Source organism: Labeo rohita, chromosome 9 (assembly GCF_022985175.1).
Source record: "Labeo rohita strain BAU-BD-2019 chromosome 9, IGBB_LRoh.1.0, whole genome shotgun sequence".
Lineage (NCBI taxonomy): Eukaryota > Metazoa > Chordata > Actinopteri > Cypriniformes > Cyprinidae > Labeo > Labeo rohita.
The window spans coordinates 25,946,121-25,967,241 of NC_066877.1; the positions used below are offsets into that span (position 1 = coordinate 25,946,121).

The 21,121-nt window shown below is 36.1% G+C and overlaps 2 protein-coding genes across 3 annotated transcripts in view; both read left to right on the forward strand.

The window, feature by feature from the left end:
- Positions 1-221: 221 nt before the first annotated feature.
- LOC127171000 (sterol 26-hydroxylase, mitochondrial-like) lies at positions 222-4,438 on the forward strand. Its single transcript, XM_051119394.1, has 9 exons — positions 222-504; positions 763-953; positions 1,146-1,345; positions 1,586-1,783; positions 1,872-2,035; positions 2,121-2,287; positions 3,594-3,675; positions 3,789-3,989; positions 4,079-4,438. The coding sequence occupies exons 1-9, from the start codon at positions 265-267 to the stop codon at positions 4,208-4,210; spliced, it is 1,575 nt and encodes a 524-aa protein (XP_050975351.1). The 5' UTR covers positions 222-264; the 3' UTR covers positions 4,211-4,438.
- Positions 4,439-12,137: 7,699 nt separating this feature from the next.
- The window catches only part of LOC127171002 (sterol 26-hydroxylase, mitochondrial-like), an 18,405-nt gene continuing 9,421 nt past the window's right edge, over positions 12,138-21,121 (forward strand). The window contains exons 1-9 of one of the 2 annotated variants that reach the window (XM_051119396.1): positions 12,143-12,413; positions 12,632-12,822; positions 12,994-13,193; positions 14,633-14,830; positions 14,919-15,082; positions 15,169-15,335; positions 18,359-18,440; positions 18,527-18,727; positions 18,807-19,393. In XM_051119396.1, the coding sequence (XP_050975353.1) occupies positions 12,174-12,413; positions 12,632-12,822; positions 12,994-13,193; positions 14,633-14,830; positions 14,919-15,082; positions 15,169-15,335; positions 18,359-18,440; positions 18,527-18,727; positions 18,807-18,932 (1,569 nt within the window). In that variant the 5' untranslated portion in view covers positions 12,143-12,173 and the 3' untranslated portion in view covers positions 18,933-19,393. Of the gene's footprint in view, positions 12,414-12,631; positions 12,823-12,993; positions 13,194-14,632; positions 14,831-14,918; positions 15,083-15,168; positions 15,336-18,358; positions 18,441-18,526; positions 18,728-18,806; positions 19,394-21,121 lie in introns of those variants that run through there. The other variant, XM_051119397.1, reaches the window with a different exon arrangement.

The following is a 21,121-nucleotide window of genomic DNA, read 5'->3' on the forward strand; positions in this document are numbered from 1 at the left end:
GCAGCTTTTGTTTTCCACAGAGAAAAGACAAATGCTTTAAACTTCATGAGTAAAGTGGAAAAAAAATTCTGGTTGATGGTAATATTCATTCAGTATCAAAAGGTGCATTATTATGGTGTTTCACCTTTAAAAGTGTATATCCATGCACAATATTACATTACAACAGATAGTGAAGGGTTAACTTGAGAGGCTTTGCCCCACCTCCCTCTCCCTCCCATGTGAAACAGGATCTGTGTTTCCCTCATTCTTCTCCCTGCTTCCATAATGGCTGTTCGTTTTGCAGTGAGCTTTGCAGAAAGAAGGATCGGATTCGGTTTTCTGACGCCCACGACAGTGGTCACGGACATCAGGAGAGGGGCAGTGGGTAATGCTGCGACTCCTGTCACTGTCCACGACAACCATGGGAAGCTCAAGACTGTGGCTGACCTCCCAGAGGTCAAAACCTTTAGGATGCTCTACACAATGATCTTTAAAGGGTACCTGAATCGCATGCATGAGATGCAGGTACAGAGAGATGTTGTTTTTCATGTGACTCTAAATTATTTTTGCCTCCTTTTATGTACTCAGACTGTCAGTGTTTTTACCTTTAACGACACAGAATAGAAAGGAAACAACTGTCTTGTATAATTGAACACTTTTGAGTAATTCAATATACTTGTTGTGTTTATTTGTTGTTCTGCAACTGTGCAGTTTATCCCAAAACCAACCATATATTTCTTCTCTAGAACATCTTTGTTCTTCACCACTTGTTTTTCTCTACAGTTGTATGAAAAACAGCTTTATGGCCCTTTGTACAAAGTGAATGCTGGAAACCTCCAAGCCATTTCCGTAAACAGTGTGGACTTACTGGAGGAACTCCTCAGAAAAGATGAGAAGTTTCCTTGCAGAGGAGACATGACTTTGTGGACAGAGTACCGTGACATGAAAGGCATTGGCTACGGCCCTTTCACAGAGTAAAATCATTTGGCACAATTGCTCTGTATCTTTAATATGTTTGTTTAGTAATATACATACATTATGCAACCCTAGTCATGTCTGGAGATTTTACAGGACATTTATCAATGCATTTGCCTTATATAGCCACGTGATGTTATGTATATGAACTCTAGCAAGTTGTTGTGTTTATTGTTGCCATTATTCAACAGAGAAGGAGAAAAATGGTACAAACTGCGGACAGTGCTAAACAAACGCATGCTACATCCAAAGGACTCAGTTCAGTATGGAGATGTGGTCAATGAGGTGGTCTCAGACTTCATCAAACGGATTTACTATCTGCGGGAGATGAGCCCCACCGGTGATCTGGTCATTAACTTGACAAATGAGCTTTACCGCTTTTCCCTTGAAGGTATTTCCCTTCCATAAGCACTTGAAATGAGATAAAATCAGACAATAGAAGATACAACTTGCATACTTGTTTAAAAGGAACATGTATCCTTATTTGTATCAATATTTATAAACAGAAAAAAGGTATATAGGTTTAAACAAAGGTGTATATATATGCATGCCAATTTATCATGTGTGCCAACACGTTTTCCATTTACCCACAAAAATTGTGAAGTTCTTTACTGATCTTTTTCTTATTCAGGGATCTCATCCATTCTGTTTGAGACTCGCATTGGCTGCCTGGAGAAAGAAATTCCTGCTGAGACTCAAGATTTCATTAATTCTATTGCACAAATGTTCACCTACAGCCTGCCTGTGATGTTGCTGCCAAACTGGACTCGCAATTACTTGCCGTTTTGGCAGTGGTACATTGATGGCTGGGAGGGCATATTCAAATTTGGTAAGTTCACACTTCTTCAGATAGACTGTCAGAGATACAGGCATGTTTTGCAGTTTGATGACGTGTTGTACTTATGGATTATGCATAGCCAGAAAAATGATTGACATAAAGATGGAGGAAATTCAGAGGCGTGTGGATGCAAATGAGGAGGTTGCTGGGGAGTATCTTACCAACCTGCTTTCCAATGTCAAGATGAGCAGTAAAGACGTTTATGGAAGTATTTCTGAGCTGCTGTTGGCTGGAGTGGACACAGTAAGAGACGTTTAATCTATCTTTGGCTATTTAAACAAAAAATGTATACGTTTTGAAATTATGGTTGTTCCTCTTTTTGTCCTAGACCTCCAACACTATGTTGTGGACATTGCATCTCCTCTCACAAGATCCAGAAGCTCAAGATGCTCTGTATCAGGATGTAACCAGAGTCTTAAAAGGCGACAGAATCCCAACAGCAGAGGAAGTGAACAGCATGACTTACCTTAAAGCTGTCATCAAGGAAGCATTAAGGTTGAGAATTATGTTGTGTAATATAGTACATCTTTGAGAAGTCAAAATAAAATTTGACAGTAGCCAAACCAAACAGCAAAGTCAGCTTGTAATATACACTACTGGTCAAATGTTTGGAGTTTTTAAAACGTCTTTTAAAAGAAATCTTTAAAGCTCAGCAAGGCTGCATTCATTTAATCAGTAATACAGAAAATCGGTAATATTATGCAATATTATTCTAATTTAAAAATAACAGTTTTCTATTTAAATGTATATTAAAATGTAATTTATTCCTGTAATAGCAAAGCTGAATTTTCTGCATCATTACTCCAGTCTTCAGTGTCACACGATCCTTCAGAAATCATCATAATATGCTCTTTTTTTGGTGCTCAAGAAACATTTCTTATTATTATCAACATTGAAAACAGTTGTACCACTTAATGTTTTTGTGGAAGCTATAACACACTACCAGTTAAACATAAGGGTGTGCAAAAATTGTTAAAAAAAAAAGTCTATAAGTGCCATTTTTGAATTTTCTATTCATTGAAGTGTAACAAAGGGTCAACAGAGTTGGGATCCATTTGCGGCTTTATTAAACGAAATGACAGAAATACAAACAGGCCAGGGTTGATCACCAGGAGTAATAATATCCAAGACAAAACAGAGTTGTAGTTGAAATACAGGCAGAGGTACAGGCATAAACAGTATCCAAACAATTGAGGCAGAGATCAGTAGGCAGGAGGCAAGGATCAGAAACAAGGCAATAGTCCAGAGTCATACACGTGCAAGGCAACAAGAAACAATGGAACGCTTAGAAATGTCAGCCACTGCAAAATAAGACTTAGCAAGGAGTGGATGTAAGTGGGTGGCAGTCAGTTCCAGCTATGGGGAACATGGGAGATGAAGTCTGGACTATAAAGTCAGTGCTCAGGCTAGGGAGCCCTCTGGTGGAGAGTTTGAGGAAATTTGTGACACAAAGAATCCTGAGAAAAAGTATTATGGTTTCCACAAAAATATTAAGCTGCAGTAACTATTGTTAATATGAACCATTATTATTAATTGTTAATAACTGATAAAAAATTAAACACCAAATCAGCATATTAGAATGGTTACTGAAGAATCATATGACTTGAATGACTAAAAGTGTCAAATGACTGCTAAAAATTCAGCTTTGCCATCACAGAAGTAAATTACATTATAAAATCTATTTGAATAGATTTATATATATATATATATATATATATATATATATACATATATATATATATAGCATAAGAGATTCCTTTAATATAATTGCGTACTATAATCTCTGTAATTTCATGTGCAGGATGTATCCTGTGGTGCCCATGAATTCTCGTCTTATTGCAGAAAATGATGTTGTCATTGGTGGACACTTTTTCCCTAAAAAGGTAATTTGTCTCCATGTTGTTAGGATGAAGAAAGGGTTGCCAGTTCAGAAAATTGGCACGACTAATTCAGCTTTTTTTGTTTGTTTGTTTGTTTGTTTGTTTGTTTTAAACAGACAACATTCACTCTGTGCCACTATGCAATTAGCCATGATGAGAAAGTCTTCCCAGAGCCACGGAAGTTCAGACCTGAGCGCTGGCTCCGAGATGGCAGGACGAGACCCAACCCATTTGGGTCAATCCCATTTGGCTTTGGAGTCAGAGGCTGTGTTGGCCGTCGTATTGCTGAACTGGAGATGCATCTGGCTTTGGCAAGGGTAAGAAAGATTTAGATTTATTTGAATTTGTGCCAGACAGTTATATTACATTATAAATTGTGATTTTTAATTATATCTTTTCATTCCAGCTAATCAAGTTGTTTGAAATCAAACCGGATCCGACTGTAGGCGAGGTTCAGTCACTTAATCGTACAGTGCTTGTGCCAGACAGAAAGGTTAACCTCCACTTTGTGGAGAGACCGAAGACATCTGAACCCTAGTTAAAGAATACCACCGTTTCAGCAAGATATAAGCTGCCTGTGTACATATACGAAAATTATATCAGTTAGTGTGAATCATGTAAATGTCTATTGTGCGTTGGAATATGCAATATAAAGGACCCTGTATAACACTGTGAAAAATATTTTTTCCCATCCAGTTTTGTCATTGATTTGTTGTTGTGAACTGTATTTCATTATGTTGATATATAGATGTATTATATGAACTTAAAAATCAATTAAACATTTTAATGATTCCAAATCTCTGTTTTGTTATTGTTTAGCATTAGTGGAAGGGGAATTGTAAATATTAATCAATTTATCACTGCAACAGGTAAATATTGAAACACAACTGATAAAAAATTATGCAAGAAATTAAATGACCAATATATCACCTTTAACAAATGCTCACACACACATACACTGGTTTCCATGTCTTACGGGGACGTTCCATAGATGTAATGGTGTTTATACTTTTCAAACTGTCTTTTCTATCTCCTTACCCTAACCCAGGGGTCTCCAGTCCTGGTTCTGGAGGCCTACTGTCCTACAGAGTTTAGCTCCAGCCCCAGTTAAAGACACCTGAACCAGAGGCCTGTTGCACAAAGCTGGTTTCAGCTTTTACCCAGGTAAGTTCGCATTTAGTTTGAGCAAACTGAGTTTTCGGGCTTGAGAAGGTGAGTTGGTTTGAAGAGGGTTATTAGAGATCACAAACCTAAATTTAACCAATCAGCTGTGTGCAAAGTGACATGTATCTGATGCAATAAAGCCACTTCCCCCTTATCTCTTGCTTTAAATTAAAGCAGTTTACATTGACAGAATTTTAGAGACAAAACTTTCAGTGTTTTGCTGCTAATTAATTATTATATTTAAATTGTATGAATTATAATTATTTATCATATAATATATTCAAATAATTAATATATGAACTGACTATTAATGTTAACATTTGGATTTAATGTAATATACAGTGTTGCCTAAAAGTTTGTGAACCCATTAGAATTTTCTATATTTCTGCATAAATATGACCAAAAAGTTGACAAAGAGAACCCAATCCAACAAATGAGATGAAAATATGTAGTTTGTCATTTATTTATTGAGAAAAATGGTCTGGTGTTAAATATCCGTGAGTTGCAAAAGTATGTGAATCTTTAGGATTAGCTGTTAATTTTAAGGAGAAATTAGAGTCCATTTGTTCAGATGTGTTATCAACCAATAGGATGACAATCAAGTGCCAGTGTATGCCCTGTTTTGATTAAAGAACAGGAATCTATCAAAGTAGATCTCTGAGAACCTTAGAAAAAGCTCCAAAGCAAGACTTGTAATAGTCTGCAAGGTTGGAAAGGACCTCAGGGTAACTTTAGAAAGTACATGAAGGCCTTTCTCACAATGGGTAATATTAATGTTCATGAGTCCAACATCAGGAGAACACCATGAACAACCATGGTATGAATAGCAGAGTTGCAAGGAGAAAGCCACAATTCTCCAAAAAAAAAACTGCTGTCAGTTTGCAGTTTGCTAAAGATCATGTGGACAGAGATGTTTTGTAGACTGTGGAATGAGGCCAAAATAAAACTTTCTGGGTTCAAATTAGTGAAGTGTTATGTTTGGAAAAAGAAAAACCAGCATAAGAACCTTTTTCCATCTGTGAAACATGGTGGTGGTAGTATCATGATTTGGGCCTGCCTTGCTGCATCTTTCATTCTGAATTATACCAGCAAATTCTAAAGGAAAATGTCATAACATCTGTCAGAGGACTGAATCTTAAAAGAAAGTGGGTCATGCAGCAAGACAATGACCACAAGCACAAGTCATTATATCAAAAAATGGTTAAAGAAGAACAAGGTTAATGATCTGGAATGCTTGAGTCAAAGTCCGGACCCTAATCCAATTGAAATATTGTGGAAGGACCGGAGAAGCAAGCAGTTCACAGAAGGAACCCACCAACATCACAGGGTTCAAGTGTTTCTGTACTGAAGAATGGGCTAAAATTCCTACAAGCTGTTCTGCAGGACTAATCAGTGGTTACAAAATATGTTACCTGCGGTTATTGCTTCAAAAAGGGGTCACATCAGATACTCAAAGCAAAGATTCACATACTTTTGCAACTCTCAAATATTTAACTCTGGATCATGTTTCTCAGTAAATAAATGACAAAGTATATTTTTGGTCTGATTTGTTTGACTGGGTTCTCTGTCAACTTTCAGGATTTGTGTAAAAAAAAATCTGATGATGTTTTGTGTTATATTTATGCAAAAATGTAGAAAATTCTAAAGGGTTCACAAACTTTCGAGCAGCACAGTACACATAGCCTATAAATAAATTTTAATATATAAAGCTTTTGAAATTACTAAACTTATGTTTTCTTTTGAGCTCTTGACATTTTCTTTCTGCTGCCTTCTCAAACTGCTGCAGCAGTGGTGTTTATTCCTGTCTTGTAAATGCAATTCATTATATTTTTAATAATGACACCTTTTGATCTTCAACATGCCCTGATCACAAACTCTGGATCAGACTCTTGAGTTGGCAGAAAACATTTATATTAAGCTTGTGAACCCAGTGAACTTGATCTAAACTAGGTCAGATTTATTTGGTTTTGTCAATTCTTAATTTAGGCTTAATACAACAGGCCACAGCTAATCAAGGTCTTACTAGGCATACTAGAAACTTCCAGGAAAGTGTGTTGAGGCAAGTTGGAGCTAAACTCCTCTGGAGTGGCTCTCCAGGACCAAATTTGGACACCCCGGCCTGCTCTAACCTTGTCCCTAAACCTACCTCCCACATAAAACCATCTGCATTTTTTAGACTTCAAAAAACTTCATTCTGTCTGATTTATGAAAAAAGAAAAAAACTGATTTGTTTTTTCCTGTTGATGTATGATTCAGGGAATATTCTGTTTAATGATACACAACAGTAACTCAGGCAACAAAAACATATTTTGCACCCAAACTGCCATGTGTTTTACGTCTTTAGCAAGAATTTAGCTAAACTAAACTAATCAGCCTTTACACAAACATTGTTACAGCAGCTAAAAGTCCAATGCCCGTAAAGAGACTAAATGTTTAGTACGTGTTTATAAACATTTACAAATGAAGAAAATTTAGATTGGATACTGCAAAAACATGAACAAATGATTAATAAGTGATGTAGATGTGTAAATAGGGTGACTTCAGGTCATTTGTGGCACATTTTGCCATCGAGATGAATTGGCAGAAAGGTGAATTCTGTGAATTGAAAGTTTAATGACATTTGTAAACATTAACTAATAATCCGTTAAGCATTAATGTTTGTGAATGATTTATTAATGAAACGTTTAAGCCTTGTAAATCATCTGTCAAAATCATTTTTAATAAAAAAAAAAATGCATGATCATATGAATTGAAAGTTTAATTTTAAAAAAAAAAAATTGAAAGTTTCAATATGCAAATTATCTGTTAATCAATAGATAATGTTTAATAAGTACTTCAGTAAATATTAACAAGCATATTATATTGTCATATGTGACCCTGGACCACAAAACCAGTCATAAGTAGCATGGATATATTTGTAGCAACAGCCAACAATACACTATTTAGGTCAAAATGATCGATTTTTCTTTCATGCCAAAAATCATTAGGATATTAAGTAATGTATGTTCCATGAAAATATTTTGTACATTCCCAACCGTAAATATATTAAAACTTAATTTTTGATTAGTAATATGCATTGTTAAGAACGTCATTTGGACAACTTTAAAGGCGATTCTCTCGATATTTCAATTTTTTTTTTTTTTTTCTTTGCACAGATTCCAGATTTTCAAATAGTTGTATCTCGGCCAATCCTAACAAATCATACATCAATGGAAAGCTTACTTATTGAGCTTTCAGAAGATAATGAAATCTCAGTTTCAAAAAATAGACCCTTATGACTGGTTTTCTAGTCCAGGATCACATATATTATTTCTGGCTATGAGAATATATATATTAACGATTAATTAACTACCACATGTGATTAATTATAATAAAAGATTGCTCCCTAGCCATAGTATTAACAGTAACATGGAATATTTTTGCTCTTGTTGATCATCTTCCTTGCCATGTGTTGTCATAGATCTACTGGCCTATCAGTGCATGGGAAGGCTCACTTTCAGTGAACTTCTGAATGGAGTGGCATCATCAGAGGCCTGAATTGTGTTTATGACAACTAACTTTTTTATTTATTGCACTTTGGAATGTAATATCCAGGTCTTCTAGCCCTTTTGCCTTAATTAACACAACTAAGATTAGTGGTAATAAACTGTGTTTTACAGTGCAAGATAGGTCAAGTTCAAGGTCATGTTTATTAATATAGCACCTTAAAAGCACAATGTGTGCTGACCAAAGTTCTTCTCAGAGCGTTTTCTGAGAATAATAAGGATGAAGAAGATCCAAGATGTAGGTAGGAGTGAGACCATGCAGTGCTTTAATAATAAATGCTAAAACCTTACACTGAACTCTTGACAGGTACTTGACAGGTAACCAGTGAAGCAATGTTAAAACAGGTGTATTATGTTTCCTCCTTTTTTTTTTTTTTTTTTTTTTTTTTTTTTTTTGTCTCTGTCAGAAAGCAAGCTGTGGCATTCTGTACCAGTTGTAGATGTGAAAGTGCAGACAGGCATATTCCAGCATAAAGGGCATTACAATAAGATAACCTGCTTGAGATGAATGCATGAATGACAGTCTCCAAGTTGTTAAGTAAGAAATTTCTTAAGTTTGCTAAGTCCATTAAGCTGCAGAAAGCTGTCTCTTACTACAGAATATATTTGTTTTGTCAAATTTTACTTTAGGATTGAGAATAACTCCAAGGTTTTTAACTTTATCCAGAATATTCTCACAGAAAGGGACCCAAAGTAAGATTTAAATTATCTAAAAGACATGGAGGGCCGAACAAGATAAGATAATCTTACTCTGGTTTAGCTGTAGGAAATTTTTATGTCTTTTCATGTCTTTATGTCTCTTAAACATGCTAACAAGGAGAACACAGAATCGATACCTGATTTTAGAGGGAAATAAAGCTGTGTATCATCTGAATAAATATGGTACGAAATCTTGTGATACTCAAATATAGAACGAAGAGGGATCATATATATAGAGAGAAAATAAGGTAGGACCCAGAATTGAGCCCTGGGGCACCCCAAAGGTGATGGGAACTGAACTTGAAAAAACTCCTATTAGTGAGATACAGTGAAAACCAATCTAAAGCAGCATCCCAAAAACCACCCTCAATATTTAGTCTTTTTAATAAAATACAATGATCCACCAGTATTAAAGGCAGCACTTAAATCCAATAAAATAAAAACGGCGCAATTACCAGAAACAACAGATAGTAAAAGGTCATTTACTACACTTAAAAAAGCAGACTCCATACTGTGTTTAACTCTAAAACCAGACTGAAAGTGATCCAGAATTCTATTCGAAATTAAATAGGTAGAAATCTGGTTTAGTATGACCTTTTTACAAAACTTTGAACAGAAATGGCAATTTAGAAATGGGCCTATAATTATTGGGAGCAGAGGGATCAAGAATTGGAAATTCTGAGATAAATTACAAGAAATCTGTACCCTGATGCCAATAATTTTATTTATAAAGAAGTTACAAAACTTCTACATATCTCTAAACCTGCAGTTCTCCAGAGATTTGCTTTGTGAAAGTTGAATCATGTCCATTAATTGCGTAAGTGGGACATAATATTTACTTACAGCTCAAAGCTAAATCTAGTTTTTGTTCATAACATCAATATATGTTATCTAACCCTTTTAGGTGATTGAAAGAAAAATATATACTAAAAAAAGTTCTTTGATAGGAAACAGCCATTATAAACACAGGTACGTGATTATAAAAAGTTTCAAAACCTCTTGTTTGCATTTGTTCACTATGCCCTGCAGGAATTAGAAGAAGGGTGAATGTTAAAAGGAAAGTTAACGCAAAATGACCTTATTTCTGTGGTGTAACACAAAAGGATAAATTTAGCAGAATGTTCACACTCCTGTCTTCCGAAAAAGTATGAGGACCAGGGACAGCCGTGGTAAAAATTCACTACTGTTGTATAAAAAAGAGCAGCTTTTTTGTGATATAGAGAAACGATTAAGGTTTGGATAGTATCATTGAATGACAGCCAAAACCTTGACCTTGAATTATCTGATTTGAAGCGTATCAAGGATAAGTTTTTATGATATGTATATGTAAATTAATTGTTACTTCAGGTGTTATCTGCAATGTTTTAGGTCTTTTCAGGCATGATAAGTTATATATTAAAATCATTTAGGTGGGTGTGCCTGCTGAGCACTTGCTGACGCAGGTAACTGATCTAACAGAAAATATATTTATGTACGTAATTATGAAGAAAATATTAAACATGAACATATACCTGATATGAGTATCAGAAATGAATTTGAATATACAATAAATATTACAAAACAAGCTACTGTTACTATATTGTTCTGTATTCTATAGAAATTCTAAGCTTAACATGCAGTATTCATCTTGGAAATAAAGCTTCATGTGTTTAAGTCAGTACCGTGTGTTGTCAGCATTATTTCTTTGAATAAGTTATGATGCGTCTGTTTTTTATGTACTGATGAAGCAACATCTGTTTCAGACTCTTCAAGATAACAAATTCTTAGGTGTTTTACTAGCATTAAGGTCACTGCAAACTGAGTCTGAAATTTACTTATGCATTTTTTCATATTCAACATCCTTTCCTATCAAAATGCTTGCTGTGAATGCGAAAATGCAGAAAATCAAACCTGATCTGAATTTTTTTTTATGACAGACGAAAGTTTCGGAGGCAGTGTGTAAATGTGATTGACAAAAATTTCAGACTCAGTGTGCAATGACCTTAACGTTACAGAATTGTTGAAACATTTGCATAAAAAACCTTTAACATTTGAAGAACCTTTCTGTTTCACAAAAGGTTCTTTTTGGTGAAAGAACGATCCCAGCAGAGGAAGAAGGGTCTTATCTAGCTAAACGATCAGTCATTTTTTTCGAGAAATTAAAAAAAGTCCATTATATGGAGAAAAATACTGAAATGCTTTCCTTAAAAACCATAATTTCTTTACGACTGAAGACAGAAAGACATAAACATCTTGGATGACAAGGGGGGGAGTAAATTATTTGTAAATTATTGTTCTGGAAGTGGAGTTCTCCTTTAAGAGTGTAGGGGGAGACCTATTTCATGCCAGTGGCTTTCTCACTTGGTGGTAGATGCAATTGTAATGTGTTTTAATGATGCAGATTTACAACCTCCACCTGGGCTTCGTGGTCACTCCACAAGAGGAATGGCCACTTCCTGGGCACTGTTCAGGGGGGGTTTCTATTCAGGACATTCATGCTGCGGTGAATTAGGGACACATTTGTGCGATATTATAGACTGGATGTGACAGAGTCATCTCAGGCTCATTCAGTGCTTGGAGTGAAAGTGGTGCCTAATATGTAATATCACTTCATGAGATATGATTGTAAAAAAAAAGTACTTGTACAAGATCTTGTATTTATATTAAAACAAATATAATTAAGCAGGATCACAAGAGGACAGTTTTCACGAAGTGAGCATGATTGCCAACAAGATATTGATTTTATACAAATGTTCAATAAAAAAAAGAAGTGGATTAAATTTTGGACACCATTTTAAACTTTTTTTTTTTTTTTTTTGCACACAAATGTTTTTGCTGTTTTGGGAACAAAAATAGTTCCAAACAAATCCATAGGAGAACTATTGTGCTTTTCCGAGCAACACACAATTGTATTTACTGATTAAATATGAGACATTTTTCTGGTAGTAAATGTGGTCTTGGTCTTGGATTAGATGGTCTTGACTACAACACTACACTCAGTATTACATTGCAGCAGATAGTGATGGGTTAGCTGAATAAGCTTTGCCCCACCTCCTTCTCTGTCCCATGTGAAACAGGATCTGTGTTTTCCTCACTCTTCTCCCTGCTTCCATAATGGCTGTTCGTTTAGCAGTGAGCTCTGCTGTAAGAAGGATCAGATGCAGTTTTCTGAGGCCCACGACAGCGGACACAGACATCAGGAGAGGGGCAGTGGGTAATGCTGCTGCTTCTGTCACTGTCCACGACAACCATGGGAAGTTCAAGACTATGGATGACCTCCCAGAGATCAATCTTTTTACGATGCTGTACAGACTGATCTTTAAACGGTACCTGAATCGCATACATGAGTTGCAGGTATAGAAAGATACCACAGCCATTGTTTAATGTTTTTACATTACATACATTACTACTGTCTTGTGTAATTAGACACTTTTAAATAATTCAGTATACTTGCTGTGATCCTCAGTCTGATGTTTATTTGTTGCTCTGAAACAATGCAATTTATCTTCAAATCATCCAGATATTTCTTCACAAGCACATTTTCTTTGCTCTTCACCACTTCTTCTCTACAGTTGTATGAAAAACAGCTTTATGGCCCTTTGTACAGAGTGAATGCGGGAAACATCCAAGCTGTTTCCATAAGCAGTGCAGACTTACTGGAGGAACTCCTCAGAAAAGATGAGAAGTTTCCTTGCAGAGGAGACATGTCTTCGTGGACAGAGCCCCGTGACTTGAAAGGCATTGGCTATGGCCCTTTCACAGAGTAAAAAACAGTTTTTCTGTATCTGTAATATGGATTTGTTTTATTACATTATGCAACACTAGTCGTGTCCGGAGATTTTATAAGGGCAAAGTGCAGTTGGCTTACGTAGCCATGTGATAACTTTTGTAACTCTAGCAATTTGTGCTGTTCATTGTTGCCATTCTTCAACAGAGAAGGAGAAAAATGGTACAAACTGCGGACAGTGCTGAACAAACGCATGCTGCATCCAAAGGACTCGGCTCAGTATGGAGATGTGGTCAATGAGGTGGTCTCAGACTTCATCAAACGGATTTACTATCTGCGGGAGATGAGCCCCACCGGTGATCTGGTCATTAACTTGACAAATGAGCTTTACCGCTTTTCCCTTGAAGGTATTTCCCTTCCATAAGCACTTGAAATGAGATAAAATCAGACAACAGAAGATACAACTTGCTTGTCCCAAGAGTGTAACTGATTTGTCACAATGCCCTTAACAGCTACATGTTCCCATAAGGATAATTAGGAACCAACCTGACACTACTATGTTAAATGATATTGCTTAAAAGAAACAAGTATCCTTATTTGTATCAACATTTATAAATAGAAAGTTCAAATGTACACTGTAAAAACAATTTTATTGATTCAACTTAAAATAATTTGTTAACCGGCTGCCTTAAAATTTTAAGTTCAGTCAACTCAAAAAAGTTTCGTCAACTTAAAATGGTAAGTTGTATTAAGTGACAACTTAGATATTTGTGTTCATTCAACTTAAAATTTTAAGGCAGGTGGGTATCAAGCCCAGCTTTTAAGTTTCACAAACAAAATTATTTGTTTAGTCAACTCAAATATCTAATTTTTCACTTAGTACAACTTAACATTTCAAGTAGACTAAATTTATTTGAGTTGAGTGAACTTAAAATTTTAAGTCTGCAGGGTAACAAATTATTTTAAGTTGACTGAACAAATTGTGTTTTTTGTTTTTTACAGTGTATAGCATCTATTTGCAATAGAATGTTACAAATCTTTTGTAACATTATAAATGTCTTTACTGTCAGTTTTGATCAATTTATGACATTTTGACGCATTCTTAGATATTCAAGATATTGATTTGTTTTAACAAAATATTGCCACAAATATTCATAATACAGCTTGTCCCTTGGATTATTGTTTTTATTAAACATTTGCCTAAACATTACAATTTTATATTAAGTGGTTTAACTAACAAAGTTCAGTAACACTTTACAATAAGATGTCATTTGTTAACATTAGTAAATATATTAACTAACATGAACGAACAATGAACATTACATTTATTACACTATTTATTAATCTTTGTCAATGTTAGTTAATAAAAATACAGTCGTTCATTGTTTTTTCATGTTAGTTCACAGTGCATTAAGTAATGTTAACAAACACAACTTGTGATTTTAATAATGCATTAGTAAATGCTGAAATTAATACTATGATTAATAAATGCTGTATTAGTATTGTTCATTCTTAGTTCATGTTAACTAATGTAGTTAACGAATGTTAACTAATGAACCTTATCGTAAAGTGTTACCGAAAGTTCACTTATTGGCATCTTTCTGCTGTATGGTCCTTGAAATAATGCATCAAAAACAGTGAACAGCCATACAACGAATATCATAGATTTTACAAAGGCTAAAGTCATGACTATATCCATTCATTTTATAAAACAAATTGTGGTCTTTATATTATCGTCAGAGTTAATGTGCATGCCAATTTATCATGTGTACCAAACAGTATTTTAACACATTTTCTATTTACCCACAAAAATTGTAAGCTCTTTACTGATCTTTTTCTCATTCAGGGATATCATCCATTCTGTTTGAGACACGCATTGGCTGCCTGGAGAAAGAGATTCCTGCTGAGACACAAGATTTCATTAATTCTATTGCGCAAATGTTCTCCTACAGTGCATCAGTGGTGTTGCTGCCAAACTGGACTCGCAAATTCTTGCCATTTTGGAAGTGGTACCTTGATGGCTGGGAGGGCATATTCAAATTTGGTAAGTTCACACTTCTTCTTCAGATAGACTACAAGAGATGCAGGCATGTTTTGCAGTTGGATGATGTTTTGTATTGGATTATGCATAGGCAAAAAAATGATTAACATGAAGATGGATGAAATTCAGAAGCGTGTGGATGCAAATGAGGAGGTTGCCGGGGAGTATCTCACCTATCTGCTTTCCAATGTCAAGATGAGCAGTAAAGAAGTTTACGGAAGTGTTTCTGAGCTGCTGTTGGCTGGAGTGGACACAGTAAGAGATATTTCATGTATCTTTGACTAGTTTAAACATAATATGTTTGTGTTTTGAAATTATAGTTCTTCCTCTTCTTGTTCTAGACATCTAACACTATGTTGTGGACACTGTATCTCCTCTCAAGACATCCAGAAATACAGGATACTCTGTATCAGGATGTAACCAGTGTTTTAAAGGGCAAAAGTATCCCAACAGCACAGGAAGTGAACAGCATGGCTTACGTCAAAGCTGTCATCAAGGAAGCATTAAGGTTAAAAATTATGTTGCGTAATATAATACACCTTTGAGAAGTCATATACTATACACTGCTAGTCAAGTCAGAAATGACTACATTTATACATACAAAAATTCTATTTCTAAAATATGCTGTTTTTTGAACTTTCTATTCATTGAACAAAGTGTCAACAGAGTTTGGGACATTTTGCGGCTTTATTAAAACAGGCAGCAGAAATACAAACAGGCCAGGCCAGGAGTAACAATATCCAAGACAAACAGAGGCGCAGTCCAAATACAAGCAGAGGGCCAGCGCAGGCAGAAAACAATCATAAACAGTATCCAAACAGTCGAGGCAGTAAAGAGGCGCCAAAGGGTCAGAAACTAGATAACAATCCGGACTCATACACAGGCAAGGTGATAGGAAACAATGGAATGGCCAGAAATATCAGCCAGGGATTGGGGAACAGGTGAGGGTGGTAATCAGTTCCAGGCATGGAGATCATGGGAAACGGATTCCAGGACAATAAAGTCAATACTCAGGTGAGGGAGTCCTCTGGTGGGGAGTGAGAGGAACCATGGAGGCCAAGTTCAAGACAGAGCACACTTTCTGCAAGCATCCTGTAAGCCTGTACTGGTGGAGAATGCCGTTTTCCATTTATCCCCCTTACGGATGCAAATGAGATAAGTGCTGCGTAGCTGTAGTTTAGTAAAATGCTTAGTACTTCTGAGCTTTTTGAGTGCTGCTGGAACCAGAGGTAGAGGGTAGTGGAACTTTACAGTGATCTTGTTAAGGCCTTGATAGTTAATGCACGAATGGAGCCCTCATCCTTTTTTTCAACCCTGGTCCTGGGGATCGACTTTCCTGCAGAGTTCAGCTCCAACCCTGACCAAACACACCTGAACCAGCTAATTAGGATTTGAAGGAGCACTTGATAATTACAGACAGGTGTGTTTGATTAGGGTTGGAACTAAACTCTGCAGGAAGGTCGATCTCCAGGAACAGGGTTGGGCACCCCTGGTCTAGCCTGACCACAGTACAAACACAGGTGAATGCATTGATTCCTCTTCTTAGAGGTAAGCATGGCCGATTCACATATGTTTAGGTTCATTCATAATAGATGCAGTGGCAGAACTGTGGACAAGGGTTTTAGTGTTTTTTATTTCTCAAATCAGACTGTTGATGTCAATAGCTAGTTCGATAAACTGATCCAGGGTCCTTACTTCATTCCAACAAACAAGTTCTGATTGAAGCTCTACACATAATTTGTGATGAAAAAGCAGCTTTAGGGTGCAGAAGTTGAGGGCACACTCAGCTGCTGTATTTTTAGCCTGCGGAAGTGTTAGAAACTGATCCCCAGCATCCTTACCTCCTTCTGGGTGTTCAAACACTTAACAAAATTGCTGCTAAATGAGGGAAATGTGGGTCGTTCATCGTTCTACACTGCTGTAGCCCAATTCAAATCTTTCCCAGTAAGCAGGGAGCAGACAAAGACATGTGGTTCTCGTCTATGGGTTATAACAAAGGTTGCTGATTAACAAACAAAGACCACTGAAGCAAGAAACTGTTATATTTGGCAAGAGTTCTTTTGAATTTCTCTTGGGAGGCAAGGCTTGGAATAGTGGTGACTGTGCTTGAGGACGATGGGTTAGCTATGGGGTGTGCTATTGATTTGCGGCTAGAACAAAGACTACATTAGTCAGCTGAAGAAGCGCACCTGAATCAGTGGCGAGGTGTTCTTTAACGAAGGGACAACAGAGTTGGGATCCATTTGCAGCTTTATCAAAAAAAAGCAGCAGACAAACAGGCCAGAGTTTGATCACCCACAGTAGCAATATCCAAAACAAAACAGAGTCGTAGTTGAAATACAGGCAAAGGGTCAGGGCAGGAAACAATCATAAACAGTATCCAAACAACTGAGGTAGTCCAGAGTCATTGGCTGCGTTTACACTTGGCATTAACATGCGACCTGTATCCAGATGTGATTGTGATCAGATCTCAGTTATTGTAAAGCAATCCAGCCATTGTATCTGCATTCGCAGGTCAACGTCACGCAAAACTCTGTCTCCTTTCTCCTGAACTGTCAGAAGAGAGATGGAGAACACCAGGCCGTGGCGCGCTAGTGAGACTTGCACACTTATTTTGATTTGTAAAAGGTCAACTTTGCACTGCGGTCATCCTCTGGGGACAGTCATAGCCTAATGAGAGTCAGACTTGTAACCCAAGTTAGAGTCGAGTCTTAGGTCTGGCAGGGATTGTAGGTGGGGGGAGTGAATGTACAGTGCTCTCTCCACCCTCAATACCACAATTGAGGTGAGACCCTTGAGCAAGGCACCAAACCCCCAACTGCTCCCCAGCTGGATAGGTATAATGCAGAGCACAATTTCTGAGAATGGAACACCATACTTGGTCACGTCACGTCATCCTCCTCCTCCTCTGGAGACTTATTTAAGTACTTCACAAGTGTAAGCACAGCCATACACAAGCAAGGCAATAGGAAACAATGGAATGCTCAGAAATGTCAGCCAGGGTGAAACAAGACTTCACAAGGAGTGGATGTAAGTGGGCTGTTTAAAATAGTCTGGGGAATGGGGAATAGGTGAGGCTGGCAATCAGTTGCAAGTACAGGGGTCATGGGAAATAGAGTCCGGGACAAAAAATCAATACTCAGGTGAGGGAGTGGTGGTGAGTGGGGGGAAGTTTGTGATACAAAGAATCCAGAGAAAATGTATTACGGTTTCCACAAAAATATAAAGCCGCAAAACCAATTCATAATAAGAATTTTTATTATCAGTTGATAATAGTTGATAATAATTAAACACCAAAATAGCATATTCAAATGATTTCTGAAAGACCATGTGACTGTAGTGTCAAATGACGGCTAAAAATTCAGCTTTGCCATCACAGAAGTAAATTACACTTTAAAATATGTTTGAATAGATCATTCTCTTTTATGTGCGTGTGTGTATATAAGATAAGAGATGAAAAAATCGTAATTATTCAAAACTTTTGTGTAATTGTATAATTGCATATGGTAATCTCTGTAATTTCATGTGCAGGATGTACCCTGTGGTGGCCACAAATTCTCGTCTTATTGTAGAAAATGATGTTGTCATTGGTGGACACTTTTTCCCTAAAAAGGTAAATTGTTTCATAGTTGTTAGAATGAAAACAGGGTTGCCATTTCAGAAATTGGCATCACTAAATCAGCTGTTTTATTTAAACAGACATCATTTACTCTGTGCCACTATTCAATCACCCATGATGAGAAAGTCTTCCCAGAGCCATGGAAGTTCAAACCTGAGCGCTGGCTGCGAGATGGTAGAACGAGACCCAACCCATTTGGGTCAATCCCATTTGGCTTTGGAGTCAGAGGCTGTGTTGGCCGTCGCATTGCTGAACTGGAGATGCATCTGGCTTTGGCAAGGGTAAGCAAGACAGACATTTATTTCTGAATTTGTGCCAGACAGTTATATTACATTATATGTTTCATTCTTTTCATTCCAGCTAAGCAAGTTGTTTGAATTCAGACCGGACCCAAGTATAGGTGAGGTTAAGGCACTCAATCGTGCAGTGCTTGTGCCAGACAGAAAGGTTAACCTCCGCTTTGTAGAGAGACAGAAGAACATCTGAACCCTAGCTAAAGAATACCATCGTTTCAACAAGACATAAGCTGCCTGTGTACATATACGAAAATGATCAGCTAGTGTGAATCATGTAAATGTCAACTTCTGTACCTCTGTCTGGATATAATTCTATTGTGCTTTGGAATATGCAATATGAAGGACCCTGTATAACACTGTGAAAATTATTTTTTCCCCACTCAATTTTGCCATGTTGCCATTAAATTAAACCCCCTACACTTTCCTTTAATGGGTGGAGCACCCAGACTCTAATGATGTGTCTCCCAACGTAACTAGTCTACTTCCTCATTTCCTCAGATCACTTTCTTTAAATGAAATGTTATGTGGTCTTTCTGATAAACTGTTGATGCAAGGGCAAGTTCTTAACAATCAACAGATAATTGAAAATGAGACACAAGGAATAAAATAATGTAAATCTAGTGTAAACAGATTAAATTACATTTAACAATGTGTGTTGGTTGTTTTTTTTTTTTACACAAAATCACTTTATATCTTCTCAGATCAGATATGTCGATACTTGATAAACAATAGGTTAGTGGTAATAAACTGTGTTTTACAATGCAAGGTAGTGATAAGGAGATTTTACCATATTGAACATTTATTAAAATGTGTTTTATATTTTATCTAAATATGCAATATGTTTAACATTAAAAACAATATGATATATATTCAGTACATATATATATTTTATGTAAGGAATAGTTCACAACAAGCTGTTGATTTATTAGAAGATACTGTAATTGCATTATTTTCTAATAATTCAACAGACCGGAGTCAGTTATTCCCCTTATACTACGGTTACCACATCTCAGAACATTTGTTCAGATGATGTATTTCAAGACATTGATCAGGTTTTTTGTCCTTGAAACTTGTGTATAGGATTAATTTCTTATGCATCTCATCATCACCCCACCTGCTAATTCCAAAATGTCTTTTTAAACCTAGTAAAGGAGGATTAAGCAGCTAATAGCAGACTAATGCAGCTAATTATTAAGTTATGAGAGAGAGAGAATAAGCTAATGCAGTTAATTATTAAGTGATGTGTGTGTGAGAGAGAATAAGCCTATGTGAGTCTGTGCATCTCTCAGCAGTAACGGAAGCTGCTTCTGTACTAATAGCGAGACTTTAAGTTTATCTGCTTCATGAACAACGCTGGTATTACCACGCTAGTGAGAAATGACATGTAGCTTGAAAATAATGGCACACCTTAAAACGTTCAAGCATTCAACAGCCCCAAATGTTCTTAAAAATGAAACATTTAGTCATCAATAGATAATGGTCAAGTTTATCTTAAAGTTTCTTTTTCAAATCCAGCAATAATGAATGAGGTACTTTAGTAGCATGGAGAATTTGTGTATTTCTTCTATTTTTAATGTTATTGGTTAAGCAACAACAGATCACATCATGCACTAATTGTCTTTCCCATTGTTTGAAGTCATGTGCTTCATTTGCAGAATGACCAGTGAATTGCGGTTCTCTGCTCTTATTGTAAGTATAAATAACTACAGCAATTAAATACAACATTGGATGACAGTATGAATAAATGAAATATTACAGGAAGACAACAAAGGATATATATATATATCTCAAAACATTTGATGGACCAGAATCTTTATTTTTTGTATGCACAATACTGTTGTGTGAAAAATTTGAGAATTTGATAAAGAGGGCATTGAGTATATCAGAAAAACAATGGTCTATGTCATCTATACTGAACCACAAACCATGATAGAAAATAAATTGCCCATTCATTTAACCAACTGCTTTTTTTTCTTTCCCCCCGCTATGCAGTGTTTATTGATCTGATATCCTTATTTCTTTGCCATGATTATACAGGACTAAAAGTGACATTTAAAAATAAAATGATAATTACTTACATTTTATTTTTATTACAATTTATTTTATTTCTACAATTCAGGATTTAATTATTCAAACATAACAATGGAAATAAATAGATAACTTTTTAAACTGACATATTAATAGACATATTTAAGAAATCTTTTTATTGCACAGTTGCTTTTCTAGGGCATTTTGCCAAATGCTTTCTTTACCCATTTGTCATGAGAGAATAAATGGACTAAGAGTCAGATTTAAAAAAAAATACAATAAATGATTTTTAGATTTCTTTTCTTTTATTTATTTATACAATTCAAGATTTAATAATTCATACATAACAAT

Bases quoted from the DNA above. Each gene is read 5' to 3' on its own strand.
- LOC127171000 (XM_051119394.1), top strand. From the start codon at position 265: ATGGCTGTTCGTTTTGCAGTGAGCTTTGCAGAAAGAAGGATCGGATTC. The intron at 505-762 runs GTACAGAGAGAT...TTTTCTCTACAG, and splicing joins ATCGCATGCATGAGATGCAG to TTGTATGAAAAACAGCTTTA. The intron at 3,990-4,078 runs GTAAGAAAGATT...TTTTCATTCCAG, and splicing joins TGCATCTGGCTTTGGCAAGG to CTAATCAAGTTGTTTGAAAT.